General features: G+C 39.2%; 1 protein-coding gene across 2 annotated transcripts; it reads left to right on the top strand.

Moving 5' to 3' along the window:
* Positions 1 to 1758: 1758 nt before the first annotated feature.
* ccdc30 (coiled-coil domain containing 30) lies at positions 1759 to 21808 on the top strand. Of its 2 annotated transcripts, XM_053643134.1 has the most exons (28): positions 1759 to 1914; positions 3540 to 3722; positions 7212 to 7332; positions 8271 to 8461; positions 8814 to 8903; positions 9046 to 9129; positions 10000 to 10153; positions 10287 to 10358; positions 10519 to 10634; positions 10759 to 10833; positions 10991 to 11064; positions 11635 to 11827; positions 11935 to 12027; positions 12460 to 12585; positions 13650 to 13787; positions 13929 to 14107; positions 14388 to 14598; positions 14857 to 14979; positions 15148 to 15318; positions 15937 to 16146; positions 17621 to 17778; positions 17937 to 18102; positions 18322 to 18443; positions 18757 to 18898; positions 18989 to 19125; positions 19210 to 19327; positions 19461 to 19519; positions 19880 to 21808. In XM_053643134.1, the coding sequence occupies exons 1-28, from the start codon at positions 1900 to 1902 to the stop codon at positions 20088 to 20090; spliced, it is 3732 nt and encodes a 1243-aa protein (XP_053499109.1). In that variant the 5' UTR covers positions 1759 to 1899; the 3' UTR covers positions 20091 to 21808. The 2 variants fall into 2 exon arrangements, with proteins under 2 accessions (XP_053499109.1, XP_053499110.1); XM_053643135.1 differs by lacking the exon at positions 13650 to 13787.
* Positions 21809 to 23449: the final 1641 nt, after the last annotated feature.

The raw sequence follows: 23449 nt of genomic DNA, 5'->3' as shown, positions 1-23449 counted from the left end.
GATGGTGTAGGGATGCTTTGCTGCTTCAGGGCCTGGGCAACATGCAATAATTGAGGGAAACATGAATTCTGTTTTCTATCAGAAAATCCTAGAGGAGAATGTCTGGTCTTCAGTCTGTAAGCTGAAACTCAGATTTTAAGTTTAAGGGAGCAATTAGTTTTTCACATGGGTGATAGGTGTTGGAAACTGTATTGTGTGTTTACTCAGGTTGTCTTTGTTTTATGTTGTTTCGTTTGAAAATATAAAACTATTTTTTATGAGATATACACAAAAACAGAAGAAGCCTGTGGCATTGCTGAGGTGTTTGTTATGGAAGCCCAGGCTGCTTTGACAGCGGCCTTCAGCTCGTCTGTATTGTTGGGTCTGGTGTCTCTCATAGATTCTCTATGGGGTTCAGGTCAGGTGAGTTGGCTGGCCAATCAAGCACAGTAATGCCATGGTCAGCAAACCAGTTACTAGTAGTTTTGGCACTGTGGGCAGGTGCCAAGTCCTGCTGGAAAAGGAAATCAGCATCTCCATAAAGCTCGTCAGCAGATGGAAGCATGAAGTGCTCTATAATCTCCTGGTAGACGCTGCATTGACTCTCGACTTGAGAAAACACGTCACGACATGTCACCCCAAATCATTACTGACTGTGGAAACTTCACACTGGACTTCAAGCAACTTGGATTCTGTGCCTCTCCACTCTTCCTCCAGACTCTGGGACCTTGATTTCCAAATGAAATGCAAAATTTACTTTCATTTTTCCCATGATTGTGGCTGTGTGTACTGAACCAGACTGAGAGATTAAAGGCTCAGGAAACCTTTGCAGGTGTTTTGAGTTAATTCGTTGATTAGAGATCTTCTCAGGTAGACATTTCTGTATTATAAATTATTTTATTTTATTCTATTTTGAGATACTGGATTTTTTTTTAATCATCAAGATTAAAACAAAAAAAATTCTTGAAATATTTCACGTTGTGTGTAATGAAAGTTCCACTTTTTTGAATTAAATTACGTGGGAAAAACGAACTTTTCCACGATATTTTAATTTTTTTTAGATGCTCCTGTAGTGTAGGTGGCTGTAACGCTTCAACGCTTCAAGAACCTTCGTCTCGCCATCACTATGACAGTTCAAAGGATTGCAAAGTAATGGCTTTATCGCCATCTGCTGGACAGTAGCCTACTGTTTTGTTTTTGTTTTGAAAAGCCGTAGTACATCACTCCCTTCCCCTGTTCTAGCCGAGATTACGGTATGTTCCGTTACCAAGGTGCTTGGCCCAAGCTCCTCACAAAGATATGTAGCAGGCCAGCACGAGCCTTCAATATTGACAGTCATAGCTAGCCAGATAACCGAATATTAATGTCTTTTTTTTTAAGCTGGAGGATTTTTTTTCAGGATTTGACTATTACTGTTTGTATGCCGTGCTAAATAGTTAAAAAATCCAAGGGTAACTTTTTTCCCTAGCTAGCTAACGCGTTGCGCTCGGTTGTTAGAAGTGGTCAGCTGTAACAAGTTGGTTAGCTAGTTATTTAGCTAAATACTGCTAGCAGTGACCCATAAAAATGCCAAACAGAAGCGGTGGTTGCACACGAGTAGCGACGTGTGTGTGCTTTATACCTGAGTCTGTGGCTAACTAGGCGTTAAGCGTTAGTAACTTTCCGTTCTGTTAACGTCTACAAATCCTGTGAGTCCGATGAGCAACAGGTTTATCGTTGCACTAGTTAGTCGGTGTGTGCAGGATTAGTAGCACTTTCCATAACGGAGTTTATGTGCCATATAGGGAATGATGATTAGAAGAATATATGATCAGCTTGGCTTGGTTATTAAATACTGGAAACGACATGCTGGAGTGTACTTTCACTGCTGTGAGCTGATTTACAAGTGATGAGTGGACTGTTGTTGGACTTCAGCTGGCCATGGAGCAGAAACAGGTATGAAGTTTTATTTCTACACTTACAGCATAAGAAGTGTTTGAACAGCTTTGATTCTTTGTATGTAATGACCTTATAAGGAAACGATTTCCTCATGCGATCCTCAGATTGACATATTTATACACCTCTAGATGTGTTAAACAATATAATCATGGCACCTTTTGATTAAAATATGTAACTGACAGGTATTTCTTGTTGCACAAGTGTGTGCAGATTGATTGTTTAAACAATTAATAGCTCTGAATATGTCAAGTCTTGGTTTGAGCCCTGGGTTTCACCTGTGAAGACTGCATTTGTTGTTGAAAAGGATAAACCAACACGAAGACCAAAGAGCTGTCTATGGGTAAAAAGCAAACCATTTTGAAGCTGAGAAAAGAGGGAAAACTAATCAGAGCCACTGCATAAGCATTGGGCATGGCCAATACAACAAAGCCCTGAAAAGAAAGAAACCACTGGTGTATTAACAAAGAAAACAATGACAGTAGATGACAGAAACATTGTGAGAGCTGTGAAGAAAAACCCCAAAACAAGTCAGTGACATCACCAGCAACCTCCACAGGGCAGTGGTGAAGGTATCACAATCCACCGTTCGAAGAAGACTTCATGATCAGAAATATAGAGGCTGCACCACAAGATGCAAACCACTCATCAGCAGTTAGAATCAGAAAGCCAGATTGGGATTCGCAAAGAAATGCAGAGATGAGCCACAAAAGTTATGGATCTGAGATTAACCTCTACCAAAGTGATGGAAAGGCCAAAGTGTGGAGAACGAAAGGAACTGCTCCTGATCCAAAACATACAAGCTCATTTATGAAACATGGTGGAGGTAGTGTTGTGGCTTGGGCTTGTATGGCTGCTTCTGGAACAGGCTCACTAACCTTTATTGATGATGTAACTCATGATGGCAGCAGCAGAATGAAGTCTACAGAGACATTTTGTTTGCCAATTTAAAGAGAAATACATCCAAACTAATTGGGAGGAACTTCAACATGCAGCAAGACAATGATCCAAAACACACTGCCAACTCAACAAAGGACCATGAGGGGGAAAATGTGGAAGGTTTTAGACTGGCCAAGTCAATCACCAAACCTTAACCCAATTGAACTGAAGGGAGAAACCGCCCGAAACAAACAACTGAAAGAAGCTGCAGTACAAGCCTAGAAAACCATCACAAAAGAGGAATGCAACAGTTGATGTCAGTGGGTTGCCAGTTTGACGCAGTTATTGCGAGCAAGGGATATGCAACCAAATATTGTGTTATTTATTTTAAGGCTCTCTGCTCCTATACATTTGCTCACCTAAAAATTGTGTGGTCTGTCACCAGAGTTTTGTCCGGATCCAATGTATATCATGTCATCGAATGCATGATATGTTGACTGACACATCGTGCTTAAAGCTTGTCTGCATCTGAAGTTTTGTATAACTTGAGTCCAGAAGCTTTTGGAACGATTACCAAGAAGGTCTCAGCACTCTGAACTTATGGATCATGTATTCTGGCCAAACAATATGTAGATTTTTTTTTTGCACTTGGTGTTTTAAATAACCCAGGTCTCATGTACTCCTGCACTTCTTGTGAATAGTGGCTTGTAGGTGTGTGAACAAGCGTTTTTATATTTCTGATCAAGGATAAAACCGAGCTGAAGGAGCTCTTTATACGCTTGGAGAAGGATGGCATCCCACCTGAGGCCTCGGCAGACGAGCGTCAGTGCCACTTGTGGCGTCTGCTCCGGAGCAACGAGGACAACCTAGCCTCAGCCACACAGGAGCTTCAGGCTCTCCGTGAACAGCAGGCCAGTGAGATGAAAGAGGTGTGTGTCCAGATGGCAGGCTCAGAAGCCAGTGTAAAGAATAGCTAATGATCAATTAATGATCCCTTCCTTCATCAACATTTTATCATGACTATATGGGCTTGGCTCTCAACAAAGTGAGTTGATCATGAGCTTTTGCTTTTACAGTCTTATGGTCACACATGCTGTCAAGTGCTGCCACTGTCAGTTATTTTGGTTTTCTAATGTTCTGACGCATAACAGCCAAATATTCTGTAAGGATAATAAGGATAAGAAACGACTTTATTCATTCTTAGAGATTTAATTAAAATACCAGTAAAATACAAATTCTGTTAAATGCTTTTATGTGGGACATCACAGCGTTCCGTTTACATAAAGCGCTTAAAACATTTACCCTACTTGGTCATCTTGTTCAAGCAAGTAACCTGTATAAGTAACTGAATGAAAAACAGAGCAAAATACTTACTTCAATTATAGGCGATCATCACAATACATTCTAATGTCCAACTGAGTTTTTAATTCACGTTTTTTCGTTGCCTTATCAAAGAATATTTGGTACTTAAACTCTGATTAATGTTACTACTTTGCATTATATTGGCAGCTTTGGATGCATGATAAAGGAATGACAGAAAAAATGGAAATAAATGTTAAATGAGGCTCTCGGTAAACAGGGCTAGGTTTCCTACTGCTCCAGAGTAGTAATTTTTCTGAGTAGTGGGAATTCTGTGTCTTCTGTGGCTTTCTATTGTATTTGCTTTTGTATTTTTCTATTTAAATGATTGTAAAATCAACAAAGCACTACAGATGCACAGCGCCACATTAACATTATTGTGTCTGCTGTGACTGTGCTTCATTATGAAGATTGATTAACATTTAAGTGATTCCTTCCTTAATACACTTGACTATACATATAGTATATTTTCATCTGCTTGACCTTCTGTCATGCTGCTTCCTTCACACAACCGAGAGTCCTCACCATTCATGCCATTGAACAGCTCACATGTCGAAAAGAGGTTTCCTTGGAAGCATTTTGACTAAATTACACAACAAGAGTAACAACATTGTCTACCACTTTTCAACGTTCACCTAAAAGCTGACCGAAAGAGTCATTTGGGCTGTGGTGACTCAATGGTTAAGTCTCTGGGTTACTGACTAGAAGGTTGGAGTTTCAAGCACTAGCACCAGCAAGCTGTCTCTGTGGAGCACTCGAGCAAGGCCCTTAATCCTCTCTGCTCCAGGGACACTGTATCATGGCTGTGCTCTGACCCCAGCTCTCTAACAAGCCGGATTATGCAAAGAAAAGAATTTCACTGTACTCATAATGTGTATGGACAAATAAAGGCTTCTTCTTCATGAATGATATATTCCAGGCACAATACTGACGTTCATTTTCAGCCTTTCAGTAGTGCTAGGTAACAGAGAAGTATTGACATTAATTCAGATTGCCTTAAGACTTTTTGTCATCTTAAATTAGAGATGTATATAATAGTAAGAAAAAGAAACACGTTACTGTAGCCCCAATTCCGAAAAAATTGGGACATTGCGGAAAATGCTAATAAGAACAAAGAGGAGTGATTTTGTAAATGTACTTTGACTTGTATTTAAACAAAAAAATTTTATAAAGACAAGGTATTTGATGTTTTACCTAATCAACTGCATAGTTTTTTTTTTAAAGCTAAATGTTTATTTTGAAATTGATGCATGCAACACATTCCAAAAAAGTTGGGACAGGGGCAATTTAGGACTAATAGCAATGTGACAAGTTGAAATAAGAAGGTGATGTGAAACAGGTGAGGCAATCGTCTAATCATAGTATATAAGGAGCCTCTAAAAAAAGGCCTTCAAGAGCAAGGATGGGCCGAGGCTCGCCAATCTGCCAACAGATGCGTCAGTGAATAATCCAACACTTTGAGAACAATATTCCCCAAAGACAAATCTGTATTTTTGGATTTTGAGCATTTCACCTTCTACACTGCATAATATAATAAAAAAATTCAAGGAATCCAGTCACATCTCTGTGCGTAAAGTGCAAGGCCGAAAACCACTTCTGAATGCGTGTGATTGCCGATCACTCAGACGTCACTGTCTTAAAAACCGTCATGAGTCTGTAATGGATATTCTGACATGGGCTCGGGAATACTTTGGTAAACATTTGTCAGTCAACACCATTTGCCGCTGCATCCACAGATGCAAGTTGAGACTTTACTATGCAAAGCAGAAGCCATACATCAACACTGTCCAGAAGCGCCACCGATTTCTCTGGGCTCGGTCTCATCTGAGATGGACAGCAGCACATTGGAATCGTGTTTTGTGGTGCGACGAGTCAACATTTCCAATAGTTTTTGGACCAAACAGCCGTCGTGTTCTCCAAGACAAAGAGGAAAAGGAACATCCAAGCGACAAATCTAGAAGCCTGAGTCTGTTATGGTATGGGGTGTGTCAGAACCCATGGCATGGGTAACTTGCACATCTGTGAGGTCACCATTAATGCAGAAAGATTTGTACACATTTTAGGGCACGTAACTAACCCCTAAAACGCCAACCCCACATTATCCTTTATAAAATAAATAATAATAAAAAAAAACTTACTCTGGCTCTTGCATCTCTACTCTGCGCACTTTGTTTCTCTAGAATTCAATTTGAAAATCTTGTATACTACTTGTATTGTTCTCTGCTTGATATATCGCTTTGCTTGTATTTCCTCATTTGTAAGTCGCTTTGGATAAATGCATTTGCTAAATGAATAAATGTAAATAAATGTAGGACAACATATGCTGCCATTCAGAGCAGGACAATGCCAAACCACATTCTGCCCAGATTACAAGTGCATGGTTACGTAAGCAGAGAGTGTGGGTGCTAGCATGGCCTGCCTGCAGTCCTGACCCGCAACAAAGGCCCCGTACAGTATGGTTCAGTTGCCGAATCTGGAAGAAGGAAACTACAACGGACAGTCAGGACTGCTGAGAAAATTATTGGTACCCCCCCTGCCCAACCTCCAAGAACTTTACACATCCAGAGTGAGAAAAAGGACCAAGAAAATCACTTATCCAGCCCACTTTCTCTTTGAACTATTGCCCTCTGGTCGGCGCTACAGTGCACTGAGCAGCAGAACACAAGAACAGCTTTTTCCCTCAGGCAGTCTCCCACCTGAACAATTAAAACTGCCAACAGGGTCTGTTCATTGTGCATTTTAATGCAACAGTAATTTAATCCTTTTAAATATTTATTATATTATATACCTCTGTACAGTCATTCCACTTTCATTGCACATAACTGTGCATCTGTAATAGCATATCTGAACATACATAATCCTGTCTATTTTTGCTATGTCTTTAGTATTGTATTTTATTGTTCATTTTTTATATTGTGTTATCTATTTTTTTCTGCACTTGAAGCTTCTGTCACCATGACAGATTCTAATTCTGATTCTGATTCTAATCCTGTGTGCAGAGAATAAAGACACCACCAACGTGGTTAAGAAACATTAACAGGGGTGTTTGTGTGATACAGGTAGAGAGTTATGTCGAGCATATTCGAAACATGCTCGAGGAGCGTGAGTGTCTGACAGCTGAATATGAACGGGACAATGAACAGCTCCGTGCTGAGCTTGAGCAAATAAAGCACCAGCAAGGTAAGTCTTCTTAAATGTTGTACATGAAGGTTTTCATTCATCCAAGTAATTTTGAATGCCTGCTAGTAGTATGTAAAGTTGTTTGTACTTTATTACTTGATAAACTTGATTACATAATAATTCCCATAATGGAACCAACAAATTTGAGGTTTTAGTTCATTGTACACAGCTTGAGTGGTGAGCAGAACTGTCATGTTACTGCAATGAAAGCAACTGCATCCTCATTTTAGCGCACAGCGATGTCTCTTTGTCTGAGTGGATGTTTGGATAACTTATACTAAGTCCATGAAATTACTGTCAAAAAGACTGATGAAGAATTTCCTTTCATCAGTGATGATGAGAAGATGATTTGAATCTTTTTTTTTAATAAAAAATATGATTTTAAGGATGTTCATCAATGCACTAAAGTGTCAGTATTATTTATATACATGTTCTAAAGAACATTTTTGGGCTTACATGATTTTGAAATATTATTAAAATTTATATTCAATCTAAGAGTTAGTGGAAAAAGCACATTTTCTGGTGCTAAATCTTCCAGTATTTTGTGGACATTAATCAAGCCAAGTCTATAGATTTGTACCTGCTGTAATCATAAAGACTGTTCACAATATGCTCATACTCACCATCCTTTCAAAACACTTAACACTTACCACTGTTGTCTCTAGCTTGCTCTTCAGGGATCTAAATCATCATATTTCTGTAAAGCTGCTTTATCTCTCTCTCTCTCTCTCTCTCTCTCTCTCTATCTATCTATCTATCTATCTATAATATGTACTTAAAAGCTCTATACAGATAAAATTGAATTCAGTTGAACAGTCTCCTAAGCTTCCAAGTTGTTCTCTCCTCATAAACATGGCATGGCTGTTTCAGTGTTTTTCATTAGATTACTCAAGCTTCTGAAAATAAATCCTTCTGGATGTTTTTTTTTGTTTTTTAAGAGTGCCAATATAAAGAGGTGATGGAGATGCTGGAGCAGGAAGGCCTCGCTGAAATCAGTAACAGCAGTTCCAGTGAGCAGGTGGCTTACCTGCTGGTAGAACGAGTCACCTTGCTTGAGAGGCTGGAGGCCGCAGAGAGGAAGCTCGATACTCAGACACTCACAGGCAACCTTCGAGAGGTCCACCTACAGGTACCAGACCAGAATGAAACAGAGAGCGTCACACACTTTGACCTAAATTTTTATCGTAGATAGTGCCCATCAGTGGCGTCTTAGTGGTTAGCATGTTTGCCTCGCACCTCCAGGGTTGGGAATTCGATTCCTGCCTCCACCCTGTGTGCGTGGAGTTTGCATGTTTCAGGGATTTCCTCCGGGTACTCCGGTTTCCTCCACCAGTCCAAAGACTGGCATCTCTAAATTGTCTGTAGTGTGTAAATTGGTGTGTGTGTGGTGTTGGGATGGGCTCCAGGCTCCCCAGGTGTTTAAGTCAATCATTAACTCTATCTGCTGAATTAAATTAGCTGCTGTCTTGTATGGAAACTAGGAGGAACTGGACCACATCCGGCACACACTGGAGGAGGAGCTCAGGCAGCAAAAGGAAATGATGCGGCTCACTAAAGAGAGTATGAGCAAGGTGAGGACATATCTATGCATTTTCCATGCTTGGCTATTTTCTATTAAACTTTCAGTCATGAACAGAAATTTAACTCTTTTTGTCAGTAAATCTGAGAAATGTGGGAACTTCATGACTCTACATCCTTAATTTTATTCCTAAGGGAAAAGAATCTACAGATCAGAGCCCATGGAGGAAGCTTTTTGGTGTGCACAAGGCAACAAAAATGGCACAGAGCCTTCCTCTTGTATGTTCCCATGACTGCCGTATTTGCTCTCTCCTTGAGCTGTAATTATGTGCAGGAATGTGTATTCTTTCAGCTATGCATACCTTGCTCAGTTGACCCCCCTCCCCCTAAATTTACTGAATGTATGCAGCTTCTGGCATGTCTTCCTGTGTCTAACCACTAGGACGTGATGTTACAGAGGTTGTTGTCTCTTTAATGGTTTTCATTGGCTGTGTTTATATTTGCTAAGATCCTTTTGGCCCAGTTGCATATTTAGAATGTGCTTACATGAACCTAAACTCATGCATGTCAGATACGGCATTAGAGTCAACATCACCATGTCAACTAAAAGCTTGTGAGTCCCGTAAGAATCTATCAAATAGCTAATATTAGCTGGGCATGTTAAACAAGTGTTCACTTGCCTTGCTCATGCTCACAAGATCGACACTCACAGCACCCACAATGTTGGTCAAACACGCAGACGATTCATATTGTAAAAGCTGTCAAAGATTACCGTGGTGATTATTCCTCTATTTAAGGGTTTATTCTATGGATTGTACTTGTTTTTTTGGATACTAATTTTAGTCAGCTTGGCATCATATGAGGCATATACATGATTGTTTTTGTTCCATTTGAGCAGTTAGGTAGATTATGAACATAAAATTAGGCTGCATGTAAACAGATATAGCTGGTGTATGGGCCAGCAGTGGCTGTTTTTTGGCTCTGCTCACACTAAAGCATGTTCTCCATTCAGCTTCACTCAAGCTCCTCAGTGTGGCAGATGCATGGTGAGCACAAGCATGGATGCTGGCCTGACTCCTACCATCCACATCCTCAAGACTGAAAGAGCTTTACTCAGTGAGCTCTAAAAGTAATTTTGTTTTCCTTCAGGCCCAAAGTGTAGAACTGGAGCAGGAGCGCACAGAGAGGAAGAAGCTGGAGAGGGATCTCGAAGAGGCATCCTGCAGACTCACTATGGCTCATCAGGAGATACGCCACCTAACTAACGAGCTAGATCTGGCTCGGAAAGCCCAGAAGGCTTGTGGTAAGTGCATCACAAAAAGGCACAAGTGATGGATGATCTAGTTTTACTTACCGGTGATTATTGTTAGTTCATACCGTTTATTAATACCTATTGTTATTGTAAATGTGTAAATGATTCAGTGCATTTATGATAGGCCCTGACCTGCAGACAACTGGAGTGGAAGTGGCACTGCTAAAACAGGAAGTAGAACAGTTAAAGCAGTGTGGTAAGAACTGTCTAAAGGTTCTGATAGCTTTGATGCTCTAAACAAACATTGATGTATTATCTCCTTGTACATGACCTTGAGTTTAGGAAAGGCTCTTTTATAAAAATAAAACTTAATAATAATAATAATATTTGTTTCTAAAAAAGTAAATCTTTGGCAGATATGGTGGAGCTGCAAAAGGCAAAGGAACACAATGAGAGACTTGACACAGAGATTCGGGCACTGAGGGATAGAGTACGCTCCTTGGATTCCGAGAGGAAGACTCTTTTGAAAATGGTGGGTTATATTACGTGAGAGCTACGTTTCAAAGGTTGCTTAGAAACCTTTCTTACCACAATAACCTCTTATTAAGAATAGAATAGACATTAGCATCACGCTAATGGGTTTTGTTTCTCCACAGATTGAGAATTTTAAAATCTATCCCAATTCTGGAGGCAAATCTGCAACGGACCATGAATCTCCTCAATCTGTACAGGTGAGTTACAATAAAGTGGCTTTTTACTAACAGTAATAACAGATGCACTTTTAACCGTTACCTAATGCAATGCTTGACAATTATTTTATTTTATTTTATATTTGAAAAAGCTAGCCATATTGCTGTACTCCTACTAAACATGTAATATGTGTGCTAGGTTGATGGAAATGCCAATCCTTCAGAACTGTCAGCTACACCATTAAATGATGAAAAGGATCAACTCCATAAAAGGTAATAATAATACTAATTTAATTTTATTTGATTTAATTGTTTAATTGATGGGCAACTTGTGATTTTCTGAGCTGTTTACCTGTGTGGTGAATTACATTCAGTAGAAAACAGTAATAATCCCTTTGCTTCCTCCCAATTAATCCCACCCTGTCTGTTGAAAGTATTTATACTTCATTACCTCTTAAGGAAAAGTGCAGAGCTCTGTTATGGCTATGAGCAGAGCTACTTTACAGGCCTGAAAATGTAAGCAAAGAATACTAGGAAACTAGCAGGGTCCATTGCATGGCAGTAATGTGGGTCAAAATTAATGTGGTTTATTATAGCTCTGGAAACACTTATTATAACACATTCATTATAGCTTTCATAAACGGAACCTTAAACATTTTCCACTAATTGATGGGACATCTGCTTAAGTCAAATTTACACACTCTGACCAGACATGAGTTTGACTCTACAGATAGGCCAAAGATAAATTTGATGAATTGTTTGTGGATTTGCGTACTACTTATTTTATGATCTTGTTTGATTGTAAACAACTTTGATCATGTGTTTGTCTGTGTTTGTGAGCAGGTGTCAAAGAGAGTCTGAGGATAAGGACTGCCGTCTTCGGGAGCTGGAGAGGAGGCTGCAGAAGCAGCAGCAGGAGCACGAGGAGCTGGTGGAGAGGAACGAGGAACTAGAGGCACTGCTTGGAGAGGCACAGAACAAAGCCAAAGAGGAGCGAGAGTGCCATGAGTGCGAAATGGACAGCTTGCAAAGAAAGGTCAGAAATCACAGTGCTGAGAGAACACCTTATTCCTTAACTAATTTAATCAAGTTTATTTTTAGTTTGATTTTCACAGAAAGTGAAAATGAAGATTGTCTTTGCAGATTAAAAATATAGAGGCAGAGTTAAATGCAAAGAGTGCCTATGAGAAGGGACCTGTGGAGAAATGTGACCAGACTAAGGAGACTGCCTCAGAGGTAGCTGCACTCAATTTGACTTCATGACCACATATTTGATTTATGATTGCACTATACATACTAACGCCAAAACTCAGTAGTGTCAGGAAGGCATGAATGGCTATCACATGATTATCACATGACTTTGCACCTTGATGTTGTTTGGTCCGAAGTAAGAAAGAAGAGAATAAAAATATATAAATATAAAACTTTTTTTGGACTTTCACACTAAACTTTTACACTCTTTCCATAGCTAAGTCTCCCTTAACAGCACCCCCCCCCCCCCTTTTTTTTTTTTGTTGTTGTTGTATCCACAACAGTTGCATTCGCATATCTGGTATCCATAGTCTTTCTTAGTGACAGGACAATCGAGGATTAAAATGTTTAGTGTGCACTTGGCATTAGTTAAGGCGCTGTATTTATTTTAATTATGTAATATCTTTGATTCCAAAGCTACAAGGTGCTATTCAAGAGAGGCTGACATTTCTTGAGGGTCGGCTTGCTGAGGAGAAGGACTGGAGGAAACAGTTAGAAGTGGACTTGGTAGTGGCCCAGACTTCTCTGAAAAAAGAGAAACAGGTAATGCACTCAAAATAAGCCTTCATTAGAAGCAAAAAACCCCAAACATTTATATTGTATTGGAATTGTTTAAATACATCCATCATTGTTATACAGTGCCTATACAGTATATAAGTAAAATAATGCTCCAGATTTTTTTTTAAACATAATCTCTATCTACCATATTTGTAGGGTAAGTACAATTACCAAGGACAATAATTGTAACACATTTCCCTGTATTCAGAAAAGAATTGGAAAACCCCTTAATTCAAAACTCACTTATAATGACATTTGCTGAATTGCCTCAAAATGTAAGGATTAAAAAAACTTCAGGATGTTCTATTTTAGAAAAATAATCAACAATGGGGTGGGCTTGATTAGTTTCCAATAAAAGCTTGTGCCAATTTGTTTTACTCTTATACCGCAGCAATTGTCCAATGATTAGGTTTTTTTTTCTTAATTAAAGAACAATGTCATTTTTATCTAGTTACTTATATAATTATTATTATATAGTTAGGTTCAGTGTTGTGGAATGTCTACAAAACAGGTTAATTCCTGTTATCACTTGCGTTATAAAATATAATGTTCCCTTACCAAACTTTTTCTTTCTTTCTTTTTTTTTTTTTAAGTTGATAATATGAGATGCATCTGGTCATGTTATGTAGAAACTGCAAAACCCTCTGACCGTGTTGGAAAACTGATGTCAGAGCTGTGCTGTTATAGAAAATTAATCAACACCTCTCTCACAAGTCAGATTCAAGCATTCAACAGTGGTGTGATAGAAGCACTTATAGTACATGATTATAATGTAAATTCAAAACTTATTTGGAAAAAGATATGCATGTTTTGCATAAATGTTTAATGACTACCCCAATATTGTCCTTCAGCTTACATTATAAGAAGGTTTTTAATAAACGGTGAACTTCTGTCATTATTTTTTTTTTAAATGGAGCATGTTGAAATTGTCTGAGAGACTCTCGCATACATTAAAGGTACAGTAGAAATTAGGGGAAAAATGCTGGAGTATTATATTACTTTAAAGAGGACACTGATTTCTATTTAGAATATGGACTGCTTGTCCTCAGGCATTGCAGAGAGAGCATGAGGAGCTGAAGAAATTGCGCATAGATGTGCAGAGCTTACAGGCTGAGTGTCAGCAAGGGAAATCCCTCAACATGAGCCTCACACAGATAAAGGGAGAAAAGGGAATTTTGGAAGAAAAGGTGATTTCAGTATGTTGACTAATAACTGATTTATCCATTAAATATCAGCCTGTTTACAGAAAACCATATACAGATAATCTGGAATGTCCTAAATGATTCAATTGTACCTGACGTGGCTTTTAATTGCATGTCATGTTTTAGGTCGCCCAGTTGGAGCGTGCTCAGTCACGGCTGCAGGACGACCTGGCACAGCACACAGAGGGCAGCAGAGTGCAGGAGGACCTGAGAGAGAGCAGGGAGCAGGTGACACAGCTTAATGCTCTAGTTGAACATCTCCGATCAGAGCTATGTAAACTGGAGAAAGAACACAGCACACTGAGGTAAGGAACATTATAAGATATAAACTGTTAACTTACAAGGATCTAAAAGTACACAGTATACACCAGTTTACAGTGAAGGAGTTAAATGTGCATTTGGCACTTGATTTATAACCATTTTGTCTAGTGTGTGGAATAAATTATAATTATGTAGCTAAACTTGGTGTCTAAGTCACAGCTCACTTTCATTGACGCAAGCATGTATAAAATGAGAGATGTATATTTTTACTTAAATCTATACAATGAAAGAGAGTACTACAGAGGTGGATGTGTTGTGTGTTAGGAATGAGCTGGTGGAGAAGCGAAGGCAGGTGATGGAGCTGCAGGCTGAGCTGAGTATCAGAGCCCAGGAGAGGCTGCAAGCCGAGGGTCAGGCGGAGAGGCTTGGTCTGGAACTGCAGCTCAAGAAAGAACAACTCCATGCTGTCAGGCAGGAGAGCGCATGTGACCCTAATCCCAAATCTTCTATGGGAAAGGACGACGAGCTCAGCCAGGCAAGACTCTTAATTCACTGACTGAGCTGAGGATGCCACATTGCCTTGCTAGCGTGGAGTTATTTGAACACAGTATGACCATTATAGCAGGCATTATTGGTAGATTTATGACATTTTAATTTTTCAGCAATGGTTGTCTTAATTTGTGGAAGGACCTCTGGGATTTGGTGGTTCATTTGTGAAGCTTGCATAGAAGGGATGACCTTTGGTCAGTTACTGTGCTAGCCTTATGCTAATGTTTATGTTTTACTTCTCCAGGTGGCATGTGTGAAATCAGTGACGAGTACGATGCACACCACCGTGGAGCAGGAGAGACTTTTTGCTAGTCAGTATCAGATGGCCCTGCAGGCTCAGATCAGTGAAGCCCAGGCCCGGGTCAAGGTCAGGACACATACACAGTCACATTGCATAGGCACTAGAAACACCTTCCTGTGTTGTGGATAGATCTGCTCTAAACTGTCTTAAGAGTGCTACTTTAGAGCAATACTAGTGCAGTATTGTACTTGTATTTTAATCCTGTTTTGATTTTAGTTCTGTATCTGTTCCCAGGCTCAGGACTCTGTCCTGCAGCAGAAGGGTGAGGAAAACAAGCAGATGAAGCAGGACCTGCAGAGGACCCAGCACCTCTTTACGTCAGCTGAACGAGAGCTACGTTACGAGAGGGAGAAAAATCTTGACCTTAAGAGACATAATGCACTCTTGGACCAAGAGAAGATCAAGGTAGTTCGAAAAGGAATTGATTGTGTATATACAGTATGATTGCTTATATAATAATATGTTTGTGAAATATTTACTTACATACAGGACAGTGTTGTCAGTATGTTACAGTGTTTTCTAATTTTGGACAGTAATATTCACAGTTTTATGGAAATGTAATATAAAATGACTTGGGAGGAACTGTGAAGAATGTAGTTTTAAAAACATAAATCAGATTTTTTTTTAATGTAAACACTATGAAACAAACAAAAGAACAAATCCACAAAAATCCCTTTACACTAACAATAAAGAAGTGCAAAATAGCTGTGTTAAAAACTAACATTTATTAGACAGCTTTCCATCTGTTTTGTTTCTCACACAGATTAGAACAAGCTAATATGTGGTTTTACTGTGTAGTACTTGAAAATGATGATTGATCCATATTGGTTCAAGGGATGTGTGGTAATTGTGGCTAATTGTGGGTGTGCGTCTGTATGCTCATATATTTTCTTTGACCTATTTTTGAAGGCAAAATACAATATAAAAAAATCCATTTTGCACCTGAAACCTACAATCTGCATTTCTGCTTTTGGTGGTGTGCTGAGCTGAAATGTGCTAAGGTAACAGTTCTGTGGTGTTTAGCTCTGTGCAGAGCTGAAGCAGGCTCAGGCCAAACTGGCACAGCTGGAGACCTGTGCAGCAGCACAGGCAGCAGAGCTGGAGCAGTTGCAGCAGAGAACCAGGGAGCTACACCTGGAACTGGCCAGGAACAGCCAGAACAGACAGAGCAGCAGTAGCCTCCGGGAGGAGCTCAGTGCTGAGAGAGCACGGGTTATTGCTGCTGACAAGAAGGTTAGTGCTGAGGGATAATAATTATAGGGGTACAGACAAATGGTCTTCACTTATATAGTGCTTTTTTAACCTTAGCGGTTCTATGAATTTCTTTGCACTGTCATTCACCCATTATCTCTCACACACACACAAACACACACACACACACACATGCACCAGTGGTAGCAGAGATGCAATGCAAGGCTTTTGATCGTGAGCAACTTGGGGCTCAGTGTTCAGCCGCCCCCACAAAGCCAGTAAGCACAAATCAGCATTAAATGTGAAGGGAGTTTGCTGCAAACATCTCTAATCAAAGGTCATGTTCCAAACATCTCGTTTGATGGCAGATTTCCACTGTAGTTGGCTACAATTACAGCTTTGGGCTTGCTAATACCAATCAATCATCTCTTGAATGTGACAGCCTACTGGTATTGTTGCTGCCATGTGCATCCTTCATGGCCACAATTTAGGCATCTTCTAATGGCTACTTCCAGCATGATAATACACCATGTCACAAAGCAAAAGTCGTTTCCATCTGGCTTCATAAACATGACAACGAGTTCAATGTTCTTCACTGTCCTTCCCAGTCACCGGATCTGAATTTTATAGAACACGTTTGGGATGTGGTAGAACGGGAGATTTAAAGCATGAAAGTGCACCTGAAAAATCTTCAGGAATTGCGTAATGCATTCATGTCAACATGGACCAGAATCTCAAAGGACTGTTTCCAACATCTTCTGGAATCCATGCCATGAATTATTCACTCTGTTTTGAGAGAATAGGAAGGCCTTATTCAGTATTAGTATAGTTTTCCTAATGTGCTCAATGATTGTATGCTGGCTTGCCTTCTTTATTTTTGTTCATATTTAGTATTTTATTTAGTTATGCCATTAATATGAAACAACTAGGTTTCACAGAATTTGTGTGTTTAACGAAAATACACAAACTATTTAAACTTGGCAGTGTAATCCTTATTTAAAACTGTATAGATCTCATCGTGATTTATGTCATTTGAAACCAGTCACTTGAGGCTTACATTAGTTAGCTTACTTATGCATAAATTTACACACATTCAGGAGCACGTTAAGGCAAACTAATGTTTTTTTTTCTGATATTACAGGATTTTCATGAATATTAAATTTCTTGAGAAAATCCCCATACGAATGATTTTTAAATAAATCTGTTCATATCCAGCTCAATAATTACGCCCCAATGATCGCAAAAGTTTTAGTTACCTCAACAGCTGAAACACTTTATTCAGCATTCAGTTTGTATATGTGGAGTATTTGTCATAAACAGATACTGTCATCATTTGTATTCTGATTTAAATATAATTGTAACTGAGCCACAGGTCTACTAGAATTTAGGTCTTACTTTAAAAAGGGGTCTTGTAGTGGTGATATACTATAGATTTACATTTGGTAAAATGTTGTCATCTGAAACAAATTTTTGTAGCCTTGCATAAATATGTACTATATGCTATGCTTGTTTAAAGGTGTTGGAGCTCCAGCAGCAATTGAAAAATGCTCTGCATCAATTGCGTCTGGAGGAGGCCAGAGCTGGAGAGACCAGTAAGTTGGAGAGAGACACCAGAGACATGTCTGATAACTTGTCTGCCCTCCGAACTAAACTGCAGGAAGAAAAGCTCCAGAGGTGAGCTCACTAGCTGACACAACATAACACCTTCATGTTCATGAAGGGCTTGAGTGTAAATACCTAATCACAATTGGATACGTCAGTAAGTGTTAAGACACTGGAGTCTGTGTGCTTCACAACATGCTTATAAGTTATCCCTGTTGTTTTGTTGATAGGAAGTTAGTGGAGCAGAGGAAAGAAGAGCTGCAACAGCAGGTGCGCTCTCTGCGTACAAAAGAGGCCACCCTCAGTCGCGCTAACTCCGAGCTCTCCCACCGCTCCCAGCAGATGGAGACACAGCTGGAGGTGCTGCAGAGCGAGCTGAGCTCTGCCAATGAGCAGGTATGGTTATTCTTTTTTTAGAAGCTTGATTGTTATTTTAGGCTTTTTGAGGCGCAGGGCCATCACTGTAGTGTTGCAGAGAAGAGAGACGTAATGAGGCAGACCTAACAGGCTGACAGCTTGGTGAAGCTGGCTGCTGTAAATCCCTGCATGGTGTGATTTGTAAATCAAGTTATTTTAGTCACAGTTGTTCATGCTGTTGTTTGGTATATCCTACAGCAGAGCCTCAGTCAGAAGAGTTACCATAAACTGGAGGAGCAGTTCACTTCCTCACAGCAGGAGTCAGAAAGACTGCAGGAGGAGTTACAGAATATTCTTCAGCAGCTTGATACCAACATTAGGTAGGGAATTCATAAACAAGCATCATGTATGTTTATACACTGTTTATACCCAAAGGTTTGTGGACACATGACCTTCACATCCATATCTGCTTTTTGAATAGTCCATTCCAGATTTAGTCCCCTTTTGCAGTTATAATAAGCTCCACTCTTCTAGGAAGGCCATTCCACTAGATTTTGGAGCATGGCTGTGGGGAGTTGCTCATTCAGCCACAAGAGCATTAGTGTTCCAGTTCATCCCAAAGGTGTTCACTGGCGTTGAGGTCAGGTCTCTGTGCAGAAAGTAAACTGTTTTGAATTGTTTGCTCTTTTGTAGGCGATACAATGAAAAACATTTTGAACATAAAACCAAGCTACGCAGAGCAAAGCAGTTGTTCATGAAGGCAACCACCCAGCGAGATATGAAGATCCAGAAGCTAGAGAATGATTTAGCACTTGCAGCGAGTCTGTCTGAAAAAGTGAGACATATTTTTATTCTCATATTCTGAAATCTAAATATTCAAAATATAAGCACAGAAATCTGACAACTTTTATAACATTTTGGAAAGGAAAAAGACTGGATTAAGACTGTGACTGAGGAGAATGAGCAACTCCTGCTGGAGCGGCGAGAGCTGCTGAGGAGGATGACCGAGGCTGAGGAGATGGGCACCAACGGAATACGAACAGCTACGGACACGCAGCAGAGGTTTGAATGGATCTTTTATGCCACACAGTACTCTAATATAAACTTCTAAAGATCCATGGTAAAGATCTCATCTCTCTTTCACAGGGTGAAGTTCTTGGAGTTGGAGAATAAGCAGCTTCAGGACAAAACCCTGAAGCTGGCTAACCAAATCGGAGTTTTAGAACGTGCCCTGAGAAATCTTCAGTCAGTGTGTAATGCTGAGGTAAAGATAAATGAATAGTGGTGTTTTATAAATGTCAATGTCCAACATAAAATGGTTGGAATGCATTGGGCATGTTAAATTAGCCTATGTAAGCATGTATAAAAATGTATTCATATTTATATTTCTATAACAGGAGGTAAAGAAGTTCTTTCCCTCTGCTACTCTTCCTGATGGCCTCTTGCAGACATCAAGGTATGTTTTTATTAAAAAAAAGCAAAACACATATAGGAAAATGGTAGATGCCACATTAGCTGCTGTTTCTAGATACTGTGAAATCAATGTGTACGCTACATTTCAAGGCCGAAATTTCATTGCAAGGCATTTTAAATCTTTGCTGGGATTTTTTGTGGTGTTTTTACACTTTACATCGAAATGTTGTACAGTACACCACCATTTTTGAAGAAAATCTTGGTCTACACCTAAATAAGTTAACTTAACTTGGAAAGTGCACCCAATGAGGCATCTACCTTTTCATATTTAAGTAGAAACCACCTTCAATCGGAATCTTTATAATTACAAATTGTGCCATCTTGTGTTGATATTTTGATGAAGTCCAAAGCTGGGGCTCCATGACTCGTGGGGACTATTGGATGCCATCTGCAGGGTTAAAGTGAGTGAGCACTTCAAAAGCCTAGAGTCATCTCTCTCTTTGCCTACCTCTCAACCATCGGAGATTGGCTACCTGAATGTGAGCTCCTCCATGGCTCCCAATGTCACCCAGCATGAGGAGGAGAACCACAGCATCTCCAGTGAAGATGCCTGAGGAAATCGCACCTTATTATCAAGATTGCCAACTATCTCCAGATTTATAGCCAGTCTGTAGTAATTGTAACTGGGTCAGAAGTTGCCTGATCAAAGATTAAAAAGACATTTTTACTCGAGGCAAGTAACAAGAAATTGCTCCTTACCAATCAGTTCAGTGTTGGCTGCCATGCTCTGATACTGTTCGGTTTTGTTAGAAATGCGGAAAGATTTCACTGTGGCATCGAAGAGAGTGAATCTGAGGGCGAGTACAGGATGACTAAGACCTGCCTTTTCTCATCAGTTTTGTAGATGATTCATTTTTTCTTCAGAGATGCTTCCTTACACCCCAATACATGGGTTGATACTGTACAGTGCTTTTAGATGAAATCATACCTAATTGGTAGCCAGATTATAGTAAACAATGTCACTGTGACTGAAGCAATCATTATCATATTTTTTTTGTTTTTGTAATATAGAACATTCACTCTTAATTTTACTCAGGGTCATTACCACTCAGCTGAGTTTATTGCCTTTGCCACTCGTATTATGTAGAGGTCCCCAATCCAGTTCTTGAGGACTCCAGATATTCCAGATAGCCATGAAGCTGAGCCATGTGGTCAAAATTAAACAGCCACTCACCTGACATTCCTGTTTTCAGTGAGGGGAAATGTCAAAGGAAACAGATTGTAATTCTCCAGGTAACTGCTTATTGACTACACAGGTGGAGGACATGGCAAACTGGATCAACAAATAATGCGTTATAAAATGTTCGGTGTTTTGAAACATTCAAAAGCAATATACTTCATTTGATATCAAGGCCAAAGCACAAATTACAGCCTTATACATGCTTGGAGAAAAGGTAAGAAACAATTTTTGCGGTGCAGCTGTTACATGCCATGTGTTTTATATGTTTTTACATTGGTAGTCCACAAAGGGGACATGATATTTGACATGAGATTTAAAACAAGAGGGATTCGCTGAAGCACTTTTAATGTCAAATGGTACATTGTGAATGTTTACAATTGCAAAAACCCTTTTGTATGTTTGGGATCCAGGTGAAATCTGGTACAAAACACTCAACATTTTAGGAACAAGGGGTAACTGGGATCTACAGTGCCCTCCACTAATATTGGCACCCTTGGTAAATATGGGCAAAGAAGGCTGTGAAAAATGGTCTATTGTTGAACCTTTTGATCTTTTGTTAAAAAAAATTCACAAAAATACTCTGCTGTCATGGATATCAAAGAATTGCAAACAAAACACAGGTTTATAAAAAACAAAAAACAACAATCTTTAAGTATAGGTGTGCACCAATTATTGGCAACCTTTTAGTCAATATTTTGTGCTACCTCCCTTTGCCAAGATAACAGCTCTGAGTCTTCTCCTATAATGCCTGATGGCACGGGATCTGAGACCATTCCTCCATACAGAATCTCTCCAGATTCTTCAAATTTCGAGGTCCATGCTGGTGTTCTCTCCTCTTCAGTTCACCCCACCGGTTATCTAAGTAAGGGGACTGGGATGGCATTGACAGGACCTTGATTTTGTGGTCAGTAAACCATTTCTGTGTTGATTGTAATGTATGTTTTGGATCATTGTCCTGCTGGAAGATCCAACCATTGCCCATTTTAAGCTTTCTGGCAGAGGCAGTCAGGTTTTCATTTACTATCTGTTGATATTTGATAGTTCATGATGTCATGCATCCTAACAAAATGTCCAGGTCTTCTGGCAGAAAAACAGCCCAAAACATTAAAGAGCCACTACCATATTTAACTGTGAGCATGAGGTACTTTTCCATATGGCTACCTCTCTGTGTGCTCCAAAACCACCTCTGGTGTTTATTGCCAAAAAGCTCTATTTTGGTTTCATCTGACTATAGAACCTGATTCCATTTGAAGTTCCAGTAGTGTCTGCAAACTGAAGACTCTTGAGTTTGTTTTTGGATGAGAGTAGATGCTTTTTTCTTGAAACCCTTCCAAACAACTTGTGGTGTTGTAGGTGACTCCGGATTGTAGTTTTGGAGACTTTCTTACCCCAAGTTGTGTTATGTTGCAATAGTTTAATATCCATGAGTATTTTTGTGAATGTTTTGAACAAAAGGTTAAACAATAAAGGCAATTTTTCACAGCCTTCTTTGCTCATATTTATCAAGAGTGCCAATATTAGTGGAAGGCGGTATATATTTATAAAATAAGTCATAGGTAAGACTTTGTGATTTCCTTTCATATTCTCATATTCTTCATTAACCTGCCATCTATTCATGGCTGATGTTAAGTTGATGGTCTTGTACTTAACCTGCTCTCTTATCCCAATATTGCTTAGACCAAAAATGGTGCACATGTATGTGAGCTCCCTGGCCTTTGCCATGGTTTATGACACTGACTATGACACATGGAATTTCATGCCGCAGATTTTATCTTATTTAAAGTCAGACCTTGTTTTTATTTAATACACGTTAGAACTGAGGGTACTGAAAGTGAAATTGAGTAGTGTATTCTTCAACACAATAGTACGTTAATAATTACTTCAAAGCCTTGTGCTGGTGGCTGATGTATTGCACTAAAATGATGTTGCTTATTGTACATCATCGTCTCCAGTCTTATATTAAGAGCCTTACAGTGTTGTTTGGTATATACGAAATGAGGTACATGGGTATTGATTTTTTTTTTTTTTAAATTGTGATGTATTATTTCCTTCATTATAATCACCTGAGGAACAAAAATCAATATCCTGCATGTTTTGAAAATAATGAATGCTCATGGCATTTATTATACTCCTCTGTTGAACAACTGAGCACACAAATGTGTATTTTCTTATTAAACAGCGATTATATTTTCATTGTTGTACAGTTCTTTGGTTTTTCAGAGGATAGAACAGCATATTCAGTTCAAATACATAAACTATAAACAAACTATAAACCAGCAATTCACACAACGTAGATGTTAAGACCATAAACAAGTACCAAAAATTACTTTTTTTTAATCTTTTTTTTAAATTTTGCTCCAATCAAATTGAGTGTGCATCTGTTGAGCACAAGCACAAATGTCACATTTATTTGACTGTCAGTACAAAGAACATGCATGTAGATACTTATGCATCACATGCAAGTATTCCCCAACTCGCTCTTTATCATGCACCACTTGATCGATTGTAGAGTGCAAAAACAGTTATTGTTTTAGCATTTTGATCAAGCACCATCCATTTCCTTATCCCTTTGCTAGAAGTGCTGTTTCTTAGGAATTATGCCTGAAATTTGAAGCTGTAATCTGTTGAAAGTAATGGATGTGATATTAAACTGATAGTAAAACAATGTTACTGTAGCTGCTGTCTTCCCTAGTCCAAAATATGAAAAAGCAAAATCTGGGTAATCATAACTTT

The sequence above is a fragment of the Ictalurus furcatus genome, chromosome 15 (genome assembly GCF_023375685.1).
Source record: "Ictalurus furcatus strain D&B chromosome 15, Billie_1.0, whole genome shotgun sequence".
Lineage (NCBI taxonomy): Eukaryota > Metazoa > Chordata > Actinopteri > Siluriformes > Ictaluridae > Ictalurus > Ictalurus furcatus.
Note: the sequence above shows the minus strand (reverse complement) of the source record. Positions and strands in the feature narration are given on the sequence as shown.